The 18,601-nt window shown below is 45.1% G+C and overlaps 2 protein-coding genes across 10 annotated transcripts in view; both read left to right on the forward strand.

Moving 5' to 3' along the window:
• LOC102409101 (RNA-binding protein 14) overlaps window positions 1-2,498 on the forward strand; it is a 16,024-nt gene extending 13,526 nt beyond the window's left edge. The window contains exon 2 of one of the 2 annotated variants that reach the window (XM_025286725.2): window positions 2,360-2,497. In XM_025286725.2, coding sequence (XP_025142510.1) covers window positions 2,360-2,376 — 17 coding nt within the window. In that variant the 3' untranslated portion in view covers window positions 2,377-2,497. Of the gene's footprint in view, window positions 1-2,359 lie in introns of both variants that reach the window. The other variant, XM_025286724.2, reaches the window with a different exon arrangement.
• On the forward strand, window positions 2,421-14,917 carry LOC102409878 (RNA-binding protein 4). Of its 8 annotated transcripts, none has more exons than XM_025286726.3 (5): window positions 2,421-2,555; window positions 3,625-4,048; window positions 7,313-7,391; window positions 7,722-7,997; window positions 9,845-10,057. In XM_025286726.3, exons 2-4 carry the CDS (start codon window positions 3,637-3,639, stop codon window positions 7,987-7,989), a joined length of 759 nt encoding a protein of 252 aa, XP_025142511.1. In that variant the 5' UTR covers window positions 2,421-2,555; window positions 3,625-3,636; the 3' UTR covers window positions 7,990-7,997; window positions 9,845-10,057. The 8 variants fall into 8 exon arrangements, 7 of the variants coding, with proteins under 7 accessions (XP_025142511.1, XP_044799672.1, XP_006044412.1 ...); XR_003109679.3 differs by lacking the exon at window positions 7,722-7,997 and adding an exon at window positions 8,163-8,327; XM_044943737.2 differs by lacking the exon at window positions 7,722-7,997 and having other exon boundaries at window positions 9,845-10,257.
• Window positions 14,918-18,601: the final 3,684 nt, after the last annotated feature.

Below are 18,601 nucleotides of genomic sequence, written 5' to 3' on the forward strand. Positions count from 1 at the left end.
CTAGTGCAGAAGGGCACACATTGTTTCTAAAATTCATTTTCCTTTGATGAGATTTAGGCTCAGATGGTAAAGAATCTGCCTGCAAAGTAGGAGACCTGGGTTCGATCCCTGGGTCTGCAAGATCCCCTGGAGAAGGGAATGACAGCCTTCTTCAGTAATCTTGCCTGGAAAATCCTATGGATAGAGGAGCCTGGCGGGCTACCATGGGGTTGCAAGAGTCGGACATGGCTTAGCAACTAAATTAGTAGGCAGTAAGAAAATGTCCTTGCCCTTGTAGAACGAGTATTTGCTGGGGGCAGGGGGTAGGAGGAAGTGAGAAAATGAATGAACAAGTAGGATTTCAAGTGGTGGTAAGTATTTGGAAAACTACTGTGGAGTTCATGGGGTAGAATTCCAAGGTGTATGTAGGGTTGGAGTGGGCAGATGTCTAGATGGGGTGACCAGCTTAGGACCTGGAGAAAAAGAACATTTCATTCAGCCTGAATGAGCTTGGGACATAGGCTACTGTGCAGGAGCCTAGTGGGGGTGGGGTGTGGGGTGTGTGTGGGGTGGTAGGAGCACTGTTAAAGAGATTGGAGATTTTGGCAAGGACCAGATTGGGTAGTGTGAATTGAAGCTTTTCCAGTTGCCATGGGTTTTAATTTAAAACCCATGATGTGATGGATTTGATTAAATGATTTAATGTGGTTTGCTCAGTTGGAGCAAAATCAAATACAACTCAATCTAGAGGGCTTTCAAAAGGTAAATCAGATTAGGGAGTGGGTGTGGTTGGTGGTCTGCAAACTGGCCTGAACTGTGATCCTGAGAAGATTTATATTCCCAGTTTTTCACCTTTGGACTTGGGAGAGATTCCCGGTAGAGTAAGTTGACCTCATATGCTTTGGTATTTTGAAAGGTTTATCTCCAAGGCCACTCAGGGCAAAAATTTTGGAAGATCAAACAAAGGAGCTTAAAGGATTTCCAGACCGGATGTGTTTCCCTGCCCAAATGGAGTTGTGACTGCCTCCAACTTGCAGCAGACTAACACGCAGTTGTTTTTTTTTCCATCATTGATCCTTTGCCCTGAATTTACTCACAGCTGGAGTGTCAGCATCAGGATGCACAATGAAAATGGACCACGATTAGTGATCACATTTGTAAATACAACATTTTCACATTTTTTTAGATTATCTTTTACTACCCTAGAGTAAGCCTGCAGTCCGTATGGGGGTCGCAGAGTAGGACATGACCGAACTGAACCCTAGCGTAAATTCTTGACCACCATTTATTTCGGAGTCGTCAGGTTTTAAAAATGTTTCTACTTTGACTTCGCTTTTCTCGCTATGATCCCCACCCCTTTTGGCGGGGGGTGGGGGTGGTGAGCTCCTTTGAACCGGTGCTGTGTTCTATTTGTATTATCTCCACTCCTGAGGATCCCTTTCCTCAAACCACTGCTTCTATCATGCTTTTAAGTTCTTCCATTCTCCCCTTTAAACTCCCTCTTCAAGAACTGCCTGCAAAAGGGTCATATTCATAATATGGGATTAATGTGAAGAAACCAAAGGATGATTTTTTTAAAAAGCCAAATGGACGCCCTGGAGGACTCTTGTTTTGGATTGTATTTTTGCTTATTTAGCTGGTTGTGATTTATTAGGTTCTTTATTCCCTTTAAGGTCGGTTCTAGTTTAAACCTAACATCTCTGACTGATGGCGCCCAATAAAATAAAACAAAAAACTTTGCTGCTCTAGTTTTTTTCTCAGGGCAGGGTGGGGGTGTTTTCTCAACCTCCACAGAGAAACCTTTTCCTTATCTTGAATCCCAGGAGGGTGGTTTCTTGAGGGAACCCTCAACCGAGTCGAATTCGGGGACCTTTATAGCCTAATTGAAGCTGAGCCCATTAACCGTTTTGAGAGCAGTTTCAATTGGAGGGTAGCTCTGGGACTCCCAGGGCGCCACTGTGGACTCGGCCGAAGGAGGAGGTTGGTTTCTTCAGATGGGACGCTTCGCTGTTTTTCTTACCTGGCTTCTGGGTCTGCGTAAGCGTCCTTCGCAGCATCCGAGCTGCTAAAGGGTGGCGTTTGGGAATTTAGAGGGAGAAATTCGGAGTAGAAGGCAAAATGGAACGCACGTGGATTGGCGAGAAGTGGAGACTTAACAAAAGTTGGCGCCATGACGGTAAACACCGACCGCCACACCGGAGTCCTAACTCGCTCCGCCTAATGGCGGGCGGAACCCCGCCTGCGAAGCTTACGTTGGTAGGCCCGCCCTCATGCCGACCTCCTACCCAATCAATGACCTCGGCTTTTGGAGGGTGTTGCTCATTGGCTTTCGCATAAACGCTCCGAGGTTACTGACGTTTCCACCTCTTCCCGGCCTCAGGTAATTGGCGTTCGTGATAACCAATCAGGAAGAGCATCTACAGGAACGCCTGCCTTTTATTTTGTTGACTGGCCAATCCGGTGGTAGGTTCTCCTCCCCTTCTCTACCCAGAGTCACTACTGCGGCCGTCGCCATTTTAGCGTTTTGTCAGAAGCGTCCGCGCCGCGAGGAAGAGCATCTGCTGCTTTTCGTGCGGGTGAGAGACTCCGAGCCTTTTCACTGTTTCTTTTGCCTTGTTAAATCTCATTCCTTGGGCTTCAAGGGTATTCTTGTGGGGTAGTGGCCTCCGCATCCGTCACTGAGAGCCGACCTCTGCTCGGCGTTGCGCGGTAAGCCTGAAGCAGCCCTTCCCCCACAACCTCCCCTGAGAATATACTTTCTCCCCACCCTGCCCTCTGCCCGACTAGGCTCGGCCTACTGCCTCGAGGTTTCCATCGAGTAACCGCGCTTCGGTTAGATTTAGGAATTAACCACCTTTTAAGGATCTCTTGGGCCCCGAGACTTGGTTGTCAGGCCGATGAGGTTCAAGCCCCCTTTTCCAACCATGCATTTCTCCAATTCTCCAGGAATTCGTAGGACGGCCCCCCAAGAGAGGCGTTCCCAGTTCTACACTTACGTACTCTTGGAACGCCTGGCTCTCCGGCCTAAGTCAGCGGTTCACTGCTTCTAAAGGAAACCCTAAAACCTACTTTTAAAAGGTCCACCTTTCCGGAAATGGTGGCTGATTCTTCGGTTACGAGAGGAAGAGACAGTGCATAGTTTCAGACAGTCAATCCAGTTAGACCTTTGTTTTCTTTTAGAAAAATATTTTGGCGGCTCTACCGCACGTCTTGCGGATCTTAGTTCCCGGCCAGGAATTGAACCCGAGCTCTCTGCAGTTCAAGCGTGGAGTCCGAACCACTGGACCACCAAGGAAGTCCCCCTGATTGTCTTTATAGTAGTTAGAAAGTCCACTATCCTCTCGGCTACATTTATGCTCTCACTTTCATTTCCATTACCGTTTAAAATTATTCAAGTCTTATCAAACCGTATTTGACTACCAAAGATTTTTATTACAGATGCTTTCTTGTATCTGTTGGTTCTGTAGCGGGCCTTCTTATTCCCGATTCCCTTTGATAATTGTGTAGAAGTGTGCGTGTGGGACGTGAGAGAAAACTGGAAATATTTGCCAGACAGAAAGCAGATGGCGGTATTGGTTTTTTTTTTTTTTTAAGCTGATACGGGCCTGAGATCTTTTGTTAGAAATTTTGTTTCTTTTCGCCCAGGCTGTGTCCGAGATGGTGAAGCTGTTCATCGGAAACCTGCCCCGGGAGGCCACAGAGCAGGAGATCCGCTCTCTCTTCGAGCAGTATGGGAAGGTGCTGGAATGTGACATCATTAAGAACTACGGCTTTGTGCACATAGAGGACAAGACGGCGGCCGAGGATGCCATCCGCAACCTGCACCACTACAAGCTGCACGGGGTGAACATCAACGTGGAAGCCAGCAAGAATAAGAGCAAAACCTCTACAAAGTTACATGTAGGCAATATCAGCCCTACTTGTACCAACAAAGAGCTCCGAGCCAAGTTTGAGGAGTACGGTCCAGTCATCGAATGTGACATCGTGAAAGATTATGCCTTTGTACACATGGAGCGGGCTGAGGATGCAGTGGAGGCCATCAGGGGCCTTGACAACACAGAGTTTCAAGGTGAACCATCCTTTTTGGGAAAGAGGGCTGAACACAAGGCTTGTGTAGAGAATAGATTGGATAAGTAGAAGGGAGGGGTCATGGGTAGAGACAGCTGTTGGTTGGCTGATGGATGGTGAGGATTAAGAGTGGATGATGAACTTAAATGGAGAATGCATGGGATTTAGAGGCTTTACCTCAGGCAAATCAAGTTTGGGAGAAAAATCACTTGGCTTTAGATTGGAACCCCTAGGCATTTTTATCTATTAGTGCAGAAATCTTTTCACTGAAGATTTGTTCTTTTTTTTTGGCAGTAGTAGGAAGGGAGAAGGCAATGGCACCCCACTCCAGTACTCTTGCCTGGAAAATCCCATGGACGGAGGAGCCTGGTGGGCTGCAGTCCATGGGGTTGCTAAGAGTCGGACACGACTGAGCGACTTCACTTTCCCTTTTCACTTTCATGCACTGGTGAAGGAAATGGCAACCCACTCCAGTGTTCTTGCCTGGAGAATCCCAGAGACGGGGGAGCCTGGTGGGCTGCTGTCTATGGGGTCGCACAGTCGGACACGACTGAAGCGACTTAGCAGTAGCAGCAGTAGTAGTAACGGTAGTAGTAAAGCGCAGAACGGTATTTCACTCTGAAATTTATTGCCTCAGCACACCATGTTGCATATGAAGGACCTGGCAAAAGCTGCCTTAAGCCACCTGTTCAGAAGCAAAATACCAGTTAAGCTTCCCAACTTCATCCCAACTCATAGCTTCTTAGTAAATATAATTCATTGTTAAGTCTTGAGAGAGCTAGTGTGTTTAAAGGGCTTTATCTCTTACTGCTTTTTTATTATGCATGCACCAGAGGTTCAGTTTGGAGGATGAGGGCACTGTGGGATTAAAGGATAGTTTCAGGAGTGTCTGAGGAGAACGTATGGGGATTTGCAGGGGAGGGGAAGTCATCAGGGAGGGGGCGATAAAGTTGATGCCTTTTGCTGGTTTGAGGAGTGGGCTCTCACATTTTGGTGAAAAGACCACTTAGATGGGTGGTATCTTGGAGCCTTGACTAGAGTAATAGTGTGCCTGGAAGGCAGCATGCTATGGATGATAGTTTATTTGGAATATATTTTGGTGGTTTATGATCTGAGCTTCTGTGGCAAGAGTGGCAGTCATGAAGGGGATGGTAACCATGGTGAGTTGCTAACCTTAGTCTTCTTCCATCTGCTTTGGGTTCCCAGTATGGAAGTCAGTAATGAGCCTTTCCCCTTTGGTGTAGCTGCTTCTAAATTATAGGTTATTCCCATAACTCCTTGCTATATTTTTAACCTGTATTCCACTTTTTCAGCCAAACAAGGTAGTGGCTGCTGCTTTTCCTGAGCACTCCTCTTAAGAATCATTTTGGCTATCTTTGATGTTTATATAAATTGAACTTTCTTAGATCTGGAAGTCTGATCATCATTCCCCCTAAGTTAATGGGTGCCTTGTGTCATGGGTATTACTGTGCATTATTAAGGACAAATGTCACAGGTCTCTCAGGTCTCATTTTCCTTTTTTAATTGGTAAGTTGAGAATTACCCTGTGTCAACAGTGTAATTGGGCGCAAAGGCTGCTCTTGTGGAGGTTTTAATACTCTTCTACACTTTAACCAAGTTACAGAAGAGGTGGTGGTGTCTCCTTGCTACCACATGTAAGGGAAGGACAGTGTGAGCTAACACAGGATAAATCCTTGGACCATGACTCTTGGCTTCTGAACTGTAGGCTCTTTGATGCTTAGTTACTTTTGCGGATTTTTTTTTTTTTTTTCCTGACGAATCTTTAGATCAGGACATTTATTAGTGACCTTCATGCCTTGAAGGTACATGATTGGTTCCTTAATTGCTCTTGTTATCTCTGGTTTTGTTAGGTGCCAAAGTGGCCACTTGGGCAAATGCAAGGAACGTGGGTTAGCACTTAAAAGTACTTAATTGCATATCCTATCTCTTAACTGGCAATCTGCACCTACCAGAAAGTTTGTTTGAACCAGAACATTTTTTTGATAGTTTGATCCTTCCATCCCCTGTCCCTTTTCTAGTCTTTAAGAATTTACCTTGAACTTTGTAGGTGAAATTGTACCACCTTCTGTAATGTTAGGTGCATAGATGACCCGACCTCTCTGTTTACCCCCCTGATTAAGCATTTTTAAGCATGGGGCCACTGTTCTTTGCCATCTGCATGCTTGGGGGCATGATAACCAATTGTATTGGAAAGGTTTTGCTGGAATTTTGCTTACTGTTAAAATGGTAGATCATGTTAGGTGGACACTGCTTCTGTGAGAAGGTTTAAAACTTAAACTTTCTAAGAAATGTTTCTTCTGTTAGATTTTCAAAAGTAATATTTTTCCATTTCCAGAATACAAGTTCTAATTTTCAGCAAAAAAATAGTGTTAAGTACATGTTGTTGGGATCTTGGGTTTCTTGAGGAAAAGTACTTTAATCTTGCTGAAATGAACAGTTTGATCCACTAACATAAGTACTCATTCCCCACTTTTCTCATCCTTCCCCCTTTCTTCTACATTTTTCATAATACCCTTTTTGAAAATTCAGCCATCTTGTGAACTGCCTGCCCTGTTTTCTTTGACCCCCTACTTCAAGAGGTCACTGAAGATTTTAAGTAATTCTTGTTATAATGAATATCAGAACTAGCAATTTAAAGGACCCAATTAAGGATAAAGCAGCCCTTCAACTTGTATTTTGCCCCTCTTCACGCATTCGTGAGGTTCCCCCCCCCTCCCCAAAATCTTGAAACTTCCCTACAGCACTCAGCCATGGATCAAGTCTGGATCACTATCAGTGGTAACTTCAGTGTCTTGCTCTATTCTCTTTGATTTTGGGGTGATGCGGAGGACTGACCTTGGCATTTTCCTGCTTAATGAAGTCAGGAGTCTTAATAGTGAAGATTGGAGGTGTCAGAATGTTGTAGAGCACTCTTAATTGTGGTGTCTTCTGACATTGGGCCACTGTTCAGAGCAGTTTGTGTCCGTAGTTACTTGGCAAAAAATAAAATGCCTATTTTTGAACGAGAGTAGTTTTTCTTAAGCATTAGACTGATGTTTGAGCGGAAACATTTCTTCATTTATCTTTGCCTGAAGTCAGGTCATCATACTGAATTTATACTGGCCCTTTAAAAAACCATTTTAAAACGGCAGTGAGTCCTGCATTAGAGTTGTCTAGGTAAAGCCAGCTATGACCAGTGTCTGGGGTAGGGGCTGGGGCTATGACTAAGAGTGATAGCAACCCTTCTTGCGTCTGTTTCTTCAAGGCAAAAGAATGCACGTGCAGTTGTCCACCAGCCGGCTTAGGACTGCGCCCGGGATGGGAGACCAGAGCGGCTGCTATCGGTGCGGGAAAGAGGGGCACTGGTCCAAAGAGTGTCCAGTAGATCGTTCGGGCCGCGTGGCAGACTTTACCGAGCAATATAATGAGCAATACGGAGCAGTGCGTACACCTTACACCATGGGCTACGGGGATTCATTGTATTACAACAACGCGTACGGAGCGCTCGATGCCTACTACAAGCGCTGCCGTGCTGCCCGGTCCTATGAGGCAGTGGCTGCTGCAGCTGCCTCTGCATATAATTACGCAGAGCAGACCTTGTCCCAGCTGCCACAAGTCCAGAACACAGCCATGGCCAGTCACCTCACCTCCACCTCTCTCGATCCCTACGATAGACACCTGTTGCCGACCTCGGGAGCTGCTGCTGCTGCTGCTGCAGCAGCTGCTGCTGCTGTTACTGCAGCTTCCTCTTCATATTACGGGCGGGATCGGAGCCCCCTGCGTCGCGCTACAGGCCCAGTCCCTACTGTCGGAGAGGGCTACGGTTACGGGCATGAGAGTGAGTTGTCCCAAGGTTCGTCGGCTGCGCGGAATTCCCTGTACGACATGGCCCGGTATGAGCGGGAGCAGTATGCGGATCGGGCGCGGTATTCAGCCTTTTAAAGCTTGAGGTGAGAGCGGTGGGGTGTCCCTGGTTCTGGTTTTGCCGTCCCTCCTGCAGCCTAAAGGCTCCAATTAGGCTGCCCTGCTTGCTTGCTTTTGCAGGGTTAGGGTAAGATTGCTAATGGTTCAGGGGATTAGGGAGAAGTCCTAATTATTTAATTTTTCTGAAATAGACAAACATCTTTAGCCGCCATGGCTGTTTTTCCAGGACTCCTAGTCCCAGGAGTCAACCTGATTCCATTTGTGTCTGGAAAAGCAAACAGTGTGACGTGATGAATCTCGGGTCACACCTGTGTGCTGTAATTGAACTGAACCTGGAACCCGGACATCAGACCCAGGTGTGTCGTTTCTCAGAGCCTTTGTTGGAATTCCTAGGTGTGTGACATTATTAATGTTTGCAGGTTCCTCTTCTGCTTCATGCTATGTGAAAGGTCTGCTAGGACCTGCACAGTTAAAATCTGTAATTGTAGTTATAATTGGTCATCACTGCTCAAGTTCCAGTTACTATGAAGACTACCCAATGGTATCATCTTAATCTTGAAGCAGTGTGTTTCTGACATTTCTGAAGTTAATCCCCTATGAGCTTTAGAGAAAAAACTTACTTGATGGTAAGTTGGGGTAGAGAGGAGTAGAAAAAGATCTTTCAATTTATGAAGTTAATTTCAACACGGAGTCTGGGGCATAGACTCAAATTCAACTTCTCTCCTCAGTTCACATTCATTCTCTGAGCTGAATAGGATGCCCACTCCATTGCTTTATCTTTGAATCTGTTCTCTGAGAGCCTGTTTACTTTGTCTAGTTTTTTTTCCCCCCACTGTCCCCACAGTGTTAGATTTGACATCCTCTCCATCTCTTTAAGGTACATAATAATGTAAATAATGTATGCACCCTGCCAGTTCTACTCTTCAGTAATGTTGAAATCCAAGGTTGGGAGCTTTGCCTTAAGCGGATCACTCCCTTCATCTTCCCACCAGGTTTGGGCAATTAACACTCTTGAACCACCAGCTGTACCTTGAGTCCTCTGGCTTTTTCCTATACAGTTTGAGCCTCATGATCCATTTGGCTCTACTTGACTGTATTCTCTTCTGACGCTTGCCAACTTTGGGCTCTAGGTGTATGAGATTGCTGTTGTATTTAGGGGTGTTTCACAATACCCTTTGTCTTGAGTAGCTCTCATTGTGGCCCAGACATTCCCACTAATCCATGATCCTGAGGTAACAGGATGGGTGGTACTGCCACCTTTTCCCATTAGGGCAGAAGATATGTGACTTGCCCAGGGTTTTGGGATAGGAAATAAAACTAGTGGAAAAGAAACTTGAGAGACTTGATGTTTAGCTTACACATGCTCTCCAGTACATTCTTTTATTCCCTAGGCAGAGTTGGATGCCCTCAGGTCTTACAACTTACTCAAATTGATGTTACTTTTTCCTAGACTTTAAATGGTTTTTAACTTGCAGCCCCAAGATTCAAACATATTTTTTTTCCAGAGAGCTAATTGGAACCTTTTTCTTTTTCCTGCCCTTCAATGACAGTTTGTAAATGTGGAAATTACCTTCTTTGAGGAATGCTGATATATTAACATCAAGAGAAATGCAATGTCTTACTACTGTCATGAAAGAAAATTTGCCAATTAATTGAGAGAAAAGAGCCCAATCTGGGGTTACTTGACCTTCCCAGTTACTCTGGCCTTCAGGCCCTTTTTCACTTTGAGAGATTATTGTGATACTGTGGATGGATACAAGTAGATTTAAAAAGAGTGTCAAGTTACCATACTTTATGGATGTTCTTTGAAGGGTTAAGTGGAAACGCCCTTGTGAGCTTTGCTGTAAAGCCCCTGTATTTTGCTCTCTTTCAGGTGGGATGTGTGTGGGCTGAAATTCCAAGCTGCGGTTGTGCATGAGAATACACCCTTCGTGGTACCCCATCTCCGGGACGGCTCTGTGCGTTCAGTCCCTCAGGAAACGTGGACCTTAAAATTTATCTTGAAAAGTTCAGACCACCTCTTCCTCTCCTCTCTCCTGCCCGTTTCCCATTTCTTTCTGTCCTTCAGTACCTCTGTAGCTCCCCATTATGTTCTTTTCTCCCAGCAGGCCTCATTGTGTGCAGAAACGGGTGGGGGTTGTGCTGTCGCCCCACCTCCTGCTTCCAGTGGGTGTTGTGAGAGTGTCACCGCTCCTGAGTCTTTTTGACCCAAAGGCTTGTAGCGGGTGGACACATAGAGTTGAATCACTTTTTTCTTTCCGGTGAAATAAATGGTTTTTCAACTTAGGAAATGTGTGCTTTGAGAGAATTCTTACTTAGACTTGTGTCTGGGTTCTTTATTTGTCCCTAGAAGAGAAAGGGAGTGGGTAGAGTCTGACATTCAGTTCTGGCTGAACATCACTGCCATTACTTTCTTTATCATAGAGAGAATTGATAGGTGCCAAAGGAAAGAGAGGGATTATGTGGAAGAACCCAGGCAGGCAGCCTTACTCCATTAAAGACTTCCTTCACTTAATCAGACCGTTGTTATAAAACCATGTACCTACTAGCAGTTTTGAAATGTGGGACTTTTCCATGCTTGCAAAACAATCCTTATCCACCCCTTAGTACTACCATTCAAACCGCCCAGTCACTACCTCTAGCTTGACTTATTTTCCAAGGGATAGGTCTAGGAAAATGAAGGGTTTGAGGGACCAGGAGGTTAGCTTTCACTTCATGACATGTGGAAAATTAAGTCGTGGCTTTATTTTGTAGGTCAGCAAGTAAAGCTTTTTGATGCCTTTCACCATCTGTATGTGTGTGCTTAGTCACTCAGTCGTGTCTGACTTTGTGACCCCATCGGCTGTTGCCCACCAGGCTTCTCTGTCCATGAAATTCTCCAGGCAAGAATACCTGAGTGGGTAGCAGCCATTCCCTTCTTCAGGGGATCTTCCCAATCCAGTAATTGAACCCAAATCCTCCTGCCTTGTAGACGGATTATTTACCATTTGAGTTACCAGAGAAGCCCAAAAATGTATAGTTCTGCTGGAATTCAAAGAATACCTCAGTGGTCCCACTAGTACCTCATTGTCTTTAGAATGATAGGCACAGAAGGACCCAGAAGTGAGCCTTGGATTATTTAACAAGGGTGAGTAGGGGGGGCAGGGTACGAGGAAGAGCCGCTGCCTCAGTTCTGTGCATCTATCAAAATAGACTGTCTTGAAGATACTTTTTGTCTATACCTTCTTGCTCCAGTTTTAGCATAAATACAGTGGGGTTGTGTCTGGTTAGGGTATTTCCTAGCATCATTTGAAGAATCACGAGCACCTAACTGCCAAGCATTATGGGCTTCCCTGGTGGCTTAGTTGGTAAAGAATCTACCTGCAACACTGGAGACCCCAGTTCAATCCCTAGATGGGGAAGATCCCCTGGAGAAGGGAATGGCTACCCATTCCAGTATAATTGCTCAGATCATTTCATGGACAGAGAAGCCTGGCAGGCTACAGTCCATGGGGGTCTCAGAGCTGGGCATGACTAAGTGACTAATATTTCACTCTATGCCAATCATATGGTTTTAGGAAAGGTGAATTGTGGTACTGGGAGGTAAGAAAAATGAGCTAATTTTTGGTAATCTCAGGTTTTCCTACTAGTTTCTAATTCACAGAAGCTTGAGATGGGAATAACTATCAGTACAGCTTGTAATTTATTGGATATTTGCTCGCTGAAACCCTGTGAGGTGTTCTATGTGTTTATCTCCCAGCCACCATTTTATTGAATGTGGAAGTTGTCTCTGGTGAGAAGAAAAGAGCAGTTCCAGGAAAACTTAAAAAACTATTAGTTCCTACAGATAAGTGATCACCAAAGAGGATTATTACATCTAGGCTAGGTCCTTTCCTTGCATCTGTCTTTATCTTCCCTGGCTGGGTTGGATTTCTGCCACTTGGAGGGTTTGCCTGCTTTGGTCTGTTTTTAATCAAACATACCCCTTGGTCTGATGGATGGAGTTGGCAAACTTCAAAAGATGGAAGCTAACTTTCTTGATTGAACAAATAAAACATTTTGAGTGATACTCTGAAAGGTACCTAGGTGTAGTTCTAGAGCTTGTGTTCTAAGAGTGTCAAGTAGAGAATTTTATTTACGTGGGAATGGTCAGCGAAGATGGTGATGTCACACTGCAGTATAGGGGGTAATATAGTTTTGCATTATAAAGCATGCTGTCTGGTTAAACTTGAAAAAGGAGTCTTTCTCCATTTGAGAGCACAATCTCCCTACAACAGACAAGTAGTTTTTCATGACTGAATCTGTGCTGGTTTACTGCTGTATTCCTAGAGTGGTTTTTTAAAAACCACTGTTAAAAGGAAGAAAAAAGCAGTGGGAAAAGACCCAAGTTCTGAAACCAACCTTAAGTCTTTTGAAATGATTGATTTTAACTTGCTAATATTTCAGCCTTACATTGTTTGAAATGCCTTACATTGTTTGAATTATTTTTGTGTAAACTTACAATTAGGCGTATCTGAGTTGAGGCCACATAGTCTCTGCTCTGTCAGTTACACTGTCGTCACTTAGCCTCAGTAGTTGTACAATAGTTTTTTTTTAAGTGAGGCTTTAATACACTGGCTTTCTATAGCCTTTCGCCTTTTTTTTTTTTTGGCTGTGCCTTGTATCTTGTGGGATTTTTATTTCCTGCCCAGGGATTGAACCTGGGCCCTCAGGGGTGAGAGCACCAAGTCCTAACCACTGGACCACTGGAGAGCTCCCATGTAGCCTTCCACTTTTTATCCTGTTCAGTAAACTGGTTAGCATTCACCTGAGAGTTTGCTTTGCACTTCATGATGTACTCACTGGTTGCCTACTATGTGTAAGTACCATGTGGAGAATACAAAGAGGAATGGGTGCCTGTCCTAACTCTACCTCCACAGGCAGCTTTCTGCCTTGGCAGTTTGGGTGTGCAAATAACGGGTACATCATTGTGAGATAGGTGGGGATGGGGGTGGCTACACTTCTGTTGCCACATATTTGACCCAACCTGATTCTGGAGGTCAGAGGACTTAGGAATGCAGTTTTCAGGATGTTGATTTGGTGTCAGACTTCTTAACTTTGACTTAAAAGTCTTCTGTTGCTAAGTCGCTTCAGTCATGTCTGACTCTGTGCGACCCCAGAGACGGCAGCCCACCAGGCTCCCCCGTCCCTGGATTCTCCAGGCAAGAGTACTGGAGTGGGGTGCCATTGCCTTCTCCAAAAGTCTTCCAGACACCCTCAAAATTGGGGTTGAATTGGGTGAATGCTTAATTAAACCAGGTTCCTTATTCCAGAGTGATGTCAGCAATAAGTTAGATTCTAGGGGGATGGAATCATGAGAGGCATTTGCATTACATGGTATTACATTCTGGTGCAAATTCCTAAAGGTTACTTAGTACTAGAATTCTCCGTGTGGTCTTGTGCTAGGAATTCCCAGCACTGCTTTTCTACTTGGGTTTGGAGAACAGTACTCTAGGTTGAAAGTGGAGAAGGTGGAGTTCTAGAATGGAATGACTCAGACTGAGTCTAAGGTTTACTATATGAGGGACTCCCTGGTGGTCCGGTGGCCAAGAATGTGTAGTTCCCTGGCTGCAGGACATACCTTAGACTTAACAAGTTCTGGGGCCACAGTGTTGGCCTCAGCAGAGATCTTCCCCATGTTTTCTACTGGGTGGAAGACTTGCTGAACCTTTACCCAACTGGTTTTCTGTGATGGTTGTGTAGGTCAAGCTATAGGTTTTTTTTTTTTTTTTTTTTTTTTAACCCCTGATTTCATATTTGACTTGGTATATGTAGACAGGCATTTCTACTGTTTGGTCCAGTTTTTAATCAGAGATGAACTCTTAGGTACTTGGCTATAACTTCGGATTTTGAGTCTTGTTTAGAACCATACTGATTTGCTTTACCAAAGTAAAGAATGAATATAAATAGTACCTGGGCATCCTCAAAAGCCAGTCATAGATTAGTCATAAAACGATTTCTTTAAGCAAATTTCTTTAGGTTTTAGTGTTGAATGTCCCTTGAGATAACATGGATAAGAAATTGACGAGTAGTGTTTTCACCAAGGGGGAATGGGTAAAGCACCTCCATGGTGAACTAAAACACCAGTTGAAATGGAAGTGTGGGGAGGGGGTTTGTTTTGGTTTGGAGATAGCCCTTCAAAAATGCCATCCTTTTAATCTTTTGTAATTTATTTCTTACTGTCAAATCAGCCATCGTCTGTCTTTTCCAGATTGCTTTCTTTAGTATGCCAACCCTTTTGACTCATTGGAACTTAACAGTCTGTTGATTTTACTTTTCAGTGTCCTTCACCCTCTGCTGTTTCATCTCCTTATCCAACTTGAAAACCGTGCCAGTCGCTCACTTCTTTGCTGCAGCATTTTTCTTGCAAGCCCCAAGGCTTTGTTATACTTGGAAAAACTTGCCAGGTTAAATACAATTCATCTATTCATTTGTCTGACTGATGAGGCTGAAGGTTACTGGAGAAAAACAATCTCAGTGACTGCTTTCATTTTAAATAAGTTACTACAAACCTCATATCTTGTGTAGACCCATAATTCCAATTCTGCCAGGCAGAATTGGAAAATAGATCCTTGGTCCATTTGCCTTCCCATTCAGTTCCTCTCCTGTCTTGCTTATGCATATAATGAATGACCTGCTTCATACCTTGCAGAAGAAACCAAAGCAGTCCGAAGAGAATTAATCAGCACACCTGCCCACCTTCCAGCAGCCCAGTTAGCTGCGTTTGTCTGAGGTTGGTGGTTCTGCGCATGCGTGAGCACCCAGCCTCTTGCTCTTGGGGAGGATGACCTTTTCCTCTTAGGTCATCCATTTTTCCTTATTAAGTCAGTCCTATTTGCATTACAAACATTCTGTTATTCCCGTTTTTAACATGTCTTCAATCCTCAGCACCTCTACAAAAAAAATAATAAAAAATAGCTTTGTTTTCCCTGCTGGTTATCACCACTTTATTTCTTCATTTCTTTTGTACAAAACTCAAAAATGTTTTATATGGTTTCTGTCCCTATGTAATGATTGCTTTTCATTTCCTCTTAAACTTTTAATCAGGCATTCACCCCTACCATTCCATAGGAATGTTGCTAGTGATTTCATGCTAAATCACGAAAGGATCTTTTTTTTTTTGACTGAAGAAATTTATTTACTCTTTTCCAAAATGATTTTTTTTTTTTTAAACTTAAAAGGTCAAGGCTCTGCTACTTGTCCCTTATTGTTGTATGCTGGTTTCTCCTCTCTGTTAGTCTCATCTCATCACCCAAGCTGATGGAGGCTCCACATTCTGGAACTTCCACTCCAGCCCGAGACCGTAAACATAGTAAATAAGCAAATAGTATGTTAGGAAATAAGAGCTTTGTATTAAAGAGGGTAGGGTTGAGTAAGGATTGGGAGAGCGAGAGCGCTGTGTACGTGTGCAGAATACTGACACTGAGATTTAAGCAGTCTTGAAGGAGGCGGAAGTTGGCCAGACAGTCCTCTAGTACTTCAAGTAAAGAGAACAGCTTGAGCGAGGGCCTCAAGGTCAGATTGTAACAGTAAGGAGGCCAGAGTAGTGGGGGAGGGTGGGGGAGGTAGAAGAGGTGAGACAGTTAAATGATCATCTGAGGGGTCCTTTTGGCCTTTACTCTGAAAGGAGTCTTTCATCGTTCTTAAGCAGAGGAGTATCATGATGTGATGCACCTGGCTGAAAATGGAGGTTATGATGGTTCTGCCCGCATTCAGCCTATCAGTCTTGGGTCTACTCAGAATTCCCAGTAGTACTCTCGAGTCAGAGCCAGCATCAAGCATCTCTCACCTGGATTTCCTAAGTTCTTTACTAAATAATGTGCCTGCTTCTACCATCCAGTTAATAAAACAGCCAGATTGATCCTTTTAAAATGGAAATCAGACACCATCACAACTCAGTTCAACGCGCTCCCTATCTCAGGCCCTTTCCCCTCATACACATTTTTCTAACCACATGGGCCCTTCTTTCAGATCCTATTCACCAAAGACTTTCCTGCCTCTCGGCCTTTCTACCTGGAAGGGCCTTTCCCTTGACCACTTTAGGGCTAATGTCTTACCTTCAGGTCTTAGGTTCAGGATCAAGCTTTAGAGGGCCCTCCCCAACCCCGTTCTTCCCACCATTGTGCCCAGTTTGTGTATTTTGTGGTACTTATCTAAGTTTCTTTGCTTACTCATTTATTGAATTTTTGCCTCACAGAATGGTAAGTTAGGAGGCTAGGAAACTGCCCCAGTGTCTAGCAACAGTGCCTGACATGTAAACAGGCATTTAATAATACATGTGTATATGTGTGGGTTTTCTGGATGGCTCAGGGATGAAGAATCTGCCTGCCAATGCAGAAGACACAGGAGATGCAGGTTTGATTCCTGGGTTGAGATGATCCCCTGGAGGAGGAAATGGCAACCCACTCCACTATTCTTATCTAGAAAATTCTATGAACAGAGGAGCCTGGTGGGCTGCAGTCCATGGGGTCGCAACGAGTTGGGTGTGACTGAGCACACACTCATAGACTGATATGTGTAAGCTTGCATTTGAATGATGTGCTCTTGTTGGGAACTTATTACCCTCTGCCCTTGTCCCCATTCATTCCTTGCCTTAGCAGTCACCAGTCATTCAAGAAGCTGAGTGTCAGCTTAGGACCAGACTCGGGCAGGACCAGAGGATTCCTGGATGGCCCGTTAGGGTTGGTGTTATGCCCCATCCTGTAAGTCAGCAAAGACAGAAACAGTGAAACTGATAACTTAGGAAAGCCCTTTAGCTTTGAGAGCTGATGAACCCTCGGGGCAGAGCTTGAGCAGGTTTGTCTGGGTTCCACGTCTGGGTGCCATGCTGGGTGCCCAGCATTCCACAGCTGGGCAAGAAAGTGGGAGCTGGAATCCCTAAAGACTGAAGAGGAAGTGATGACTGCTCTCCCTCTAGCTCCCTTCATGGATGGGGTGGAACGTCTATTTTGCTTGCACACATCACAGTTCTCTGTGATAATAACCAATTGAGTGCTTTGCATTTACTCCAGACAACTCTTTAAGAGGAAGCTTATTATGAGGCAGCAGTCTCAGAGAGGTTAAGTAGCAAGTCTAGGACTATAGAAAGAGCATGGATTTAAGTTCTGGCAACCCAGCTCTGCAGCCTGAATTTCAACCTTTAGTCTGGTCAGGCTGTCCTGAGACCTGTGGCACTGTGAGCTCCTTTCTCAGTTGCACTCAAGGTTCTGTCTTCCCTGCAGCGTCCAGACCTTTGAGCCTCTTCCGGCCAGCCCTGCACTTGCCCGTCTTGAACTTGGTTCACCTTGTCTAGTACAATGTGGTTCCAGGTGAGGGGTGGGAGGGGGCCTATGGCAGCAGTGGCCTGGTCTCTGGATTGTTGGCCAGTTGCTCTGCTAAGGATGTTGGCGCAAATGCCTCATTGTGTCCCTATGGAGAGGCGCAAACGTGGACACATGATTCACAAACACGGCACTGAAGCATACCGGTTGTGCCCCAACTTGGAGGCAGTATAATGGCACTTAGGGTGGGGAGGGTCTTTTCCCCTAACCACTCATTTTCCTAATTCTCATAGCCCCTGTCCTTCCTCTAGGACACCAGAGCCAAGGGTGGGCGGGGCCACGGTCCCTGGAAGTTAGTTCACCTCGCCCAGTGCAGAGGGAACTTGCCCCCTCACCACACCCCCTGCATGCAGGGTAGATCTCGCATCTGGCCTTAGGGCTGCTGGTGCCTTTGCCATTTCTTCATTTCAGTAGCTGCTTTCTTTGGCTTTCTCCCGTGGTGAACAAGAAGCAGGAGTTGGGGGTCTTTTTTCCTCACTGTTGTGTGTCTGTGGGGAGGGTGTTCTTATTTTATTGAGTTTTGGTTGCACTGGGTCTTCGCTGCTGTGTGAGGGCTTTCTAGTCAAGTGGGGGCTGCTGTCCTGTGGTGCTCAGGCCTCCTCACCGTGGTGGCTTCTCTTGTTGGGAACACGGGCTCTGGGCACCTGGGCTTTGGTAGTTGTGGTACACAGGTTGGTTGCCCCTCAGCATGTGGGATCTTCCCTGCCCAGGGATCAAACCCATGTCTCCTACATTGGCAGATAGACTGTTATCCACTGGACCACCAGGGAAGTCCTATTTAACCTTTTCAAACCCTGCATACATGGTATGTGTGCTAAGTCGCTTCAGTTCTTTGCAACACTATGGACCGTGACCTGCCGGGGTCCAGCCCTGGCTGATCCAGGGTATTCGAAGGAGAGATGGTGTAGGCAACCTATTTATTTAAATATTTATCAAAGATATAAAGAGTAATAGAATGAGGATAGCTCAGTGAGGAAATTCAGTGGAGAAAAGCGGCTGAAATAAGGATAGCTCAGTAGGAAAATTCAGTGAAGAAAAGAGGCTGAATAAAATTCCAAAGCAAGGAATTAACGTCAGCTACGAAGGCCGCAGGCGTCCTCCCATTCTTCCGAAGGAGAGGAGACACTAAGGCCTCCCCGGTCAGATCTTAGAAGCCCAGGCAAAATTAGTAGGCTTGACGAGCTTCCCCGCCTCAGAGGAAAAATTCAGCCAGAAGGTGAAAGAAAGAACGACATGGGGAGACCAAATTTTGGTGAACAAAAAAAGGGGGCGTACTTTATTTTCCAAAGTTT

Source organism: Bubalus bubalis, chromosome 5 (assembly GCF_019923935.1).
Source record: "Bubalus bubalis isolate 160015118507 breed Murrah chromosome 5, NDDB_SH_1, whole genome shotgun sequence".
Lineage (NCBI taxonomy): Eukaryota > Metazoa > Chordata > Mammalia > Artiodactyla > Bovidae > Bubalus > Bubalus bubalis.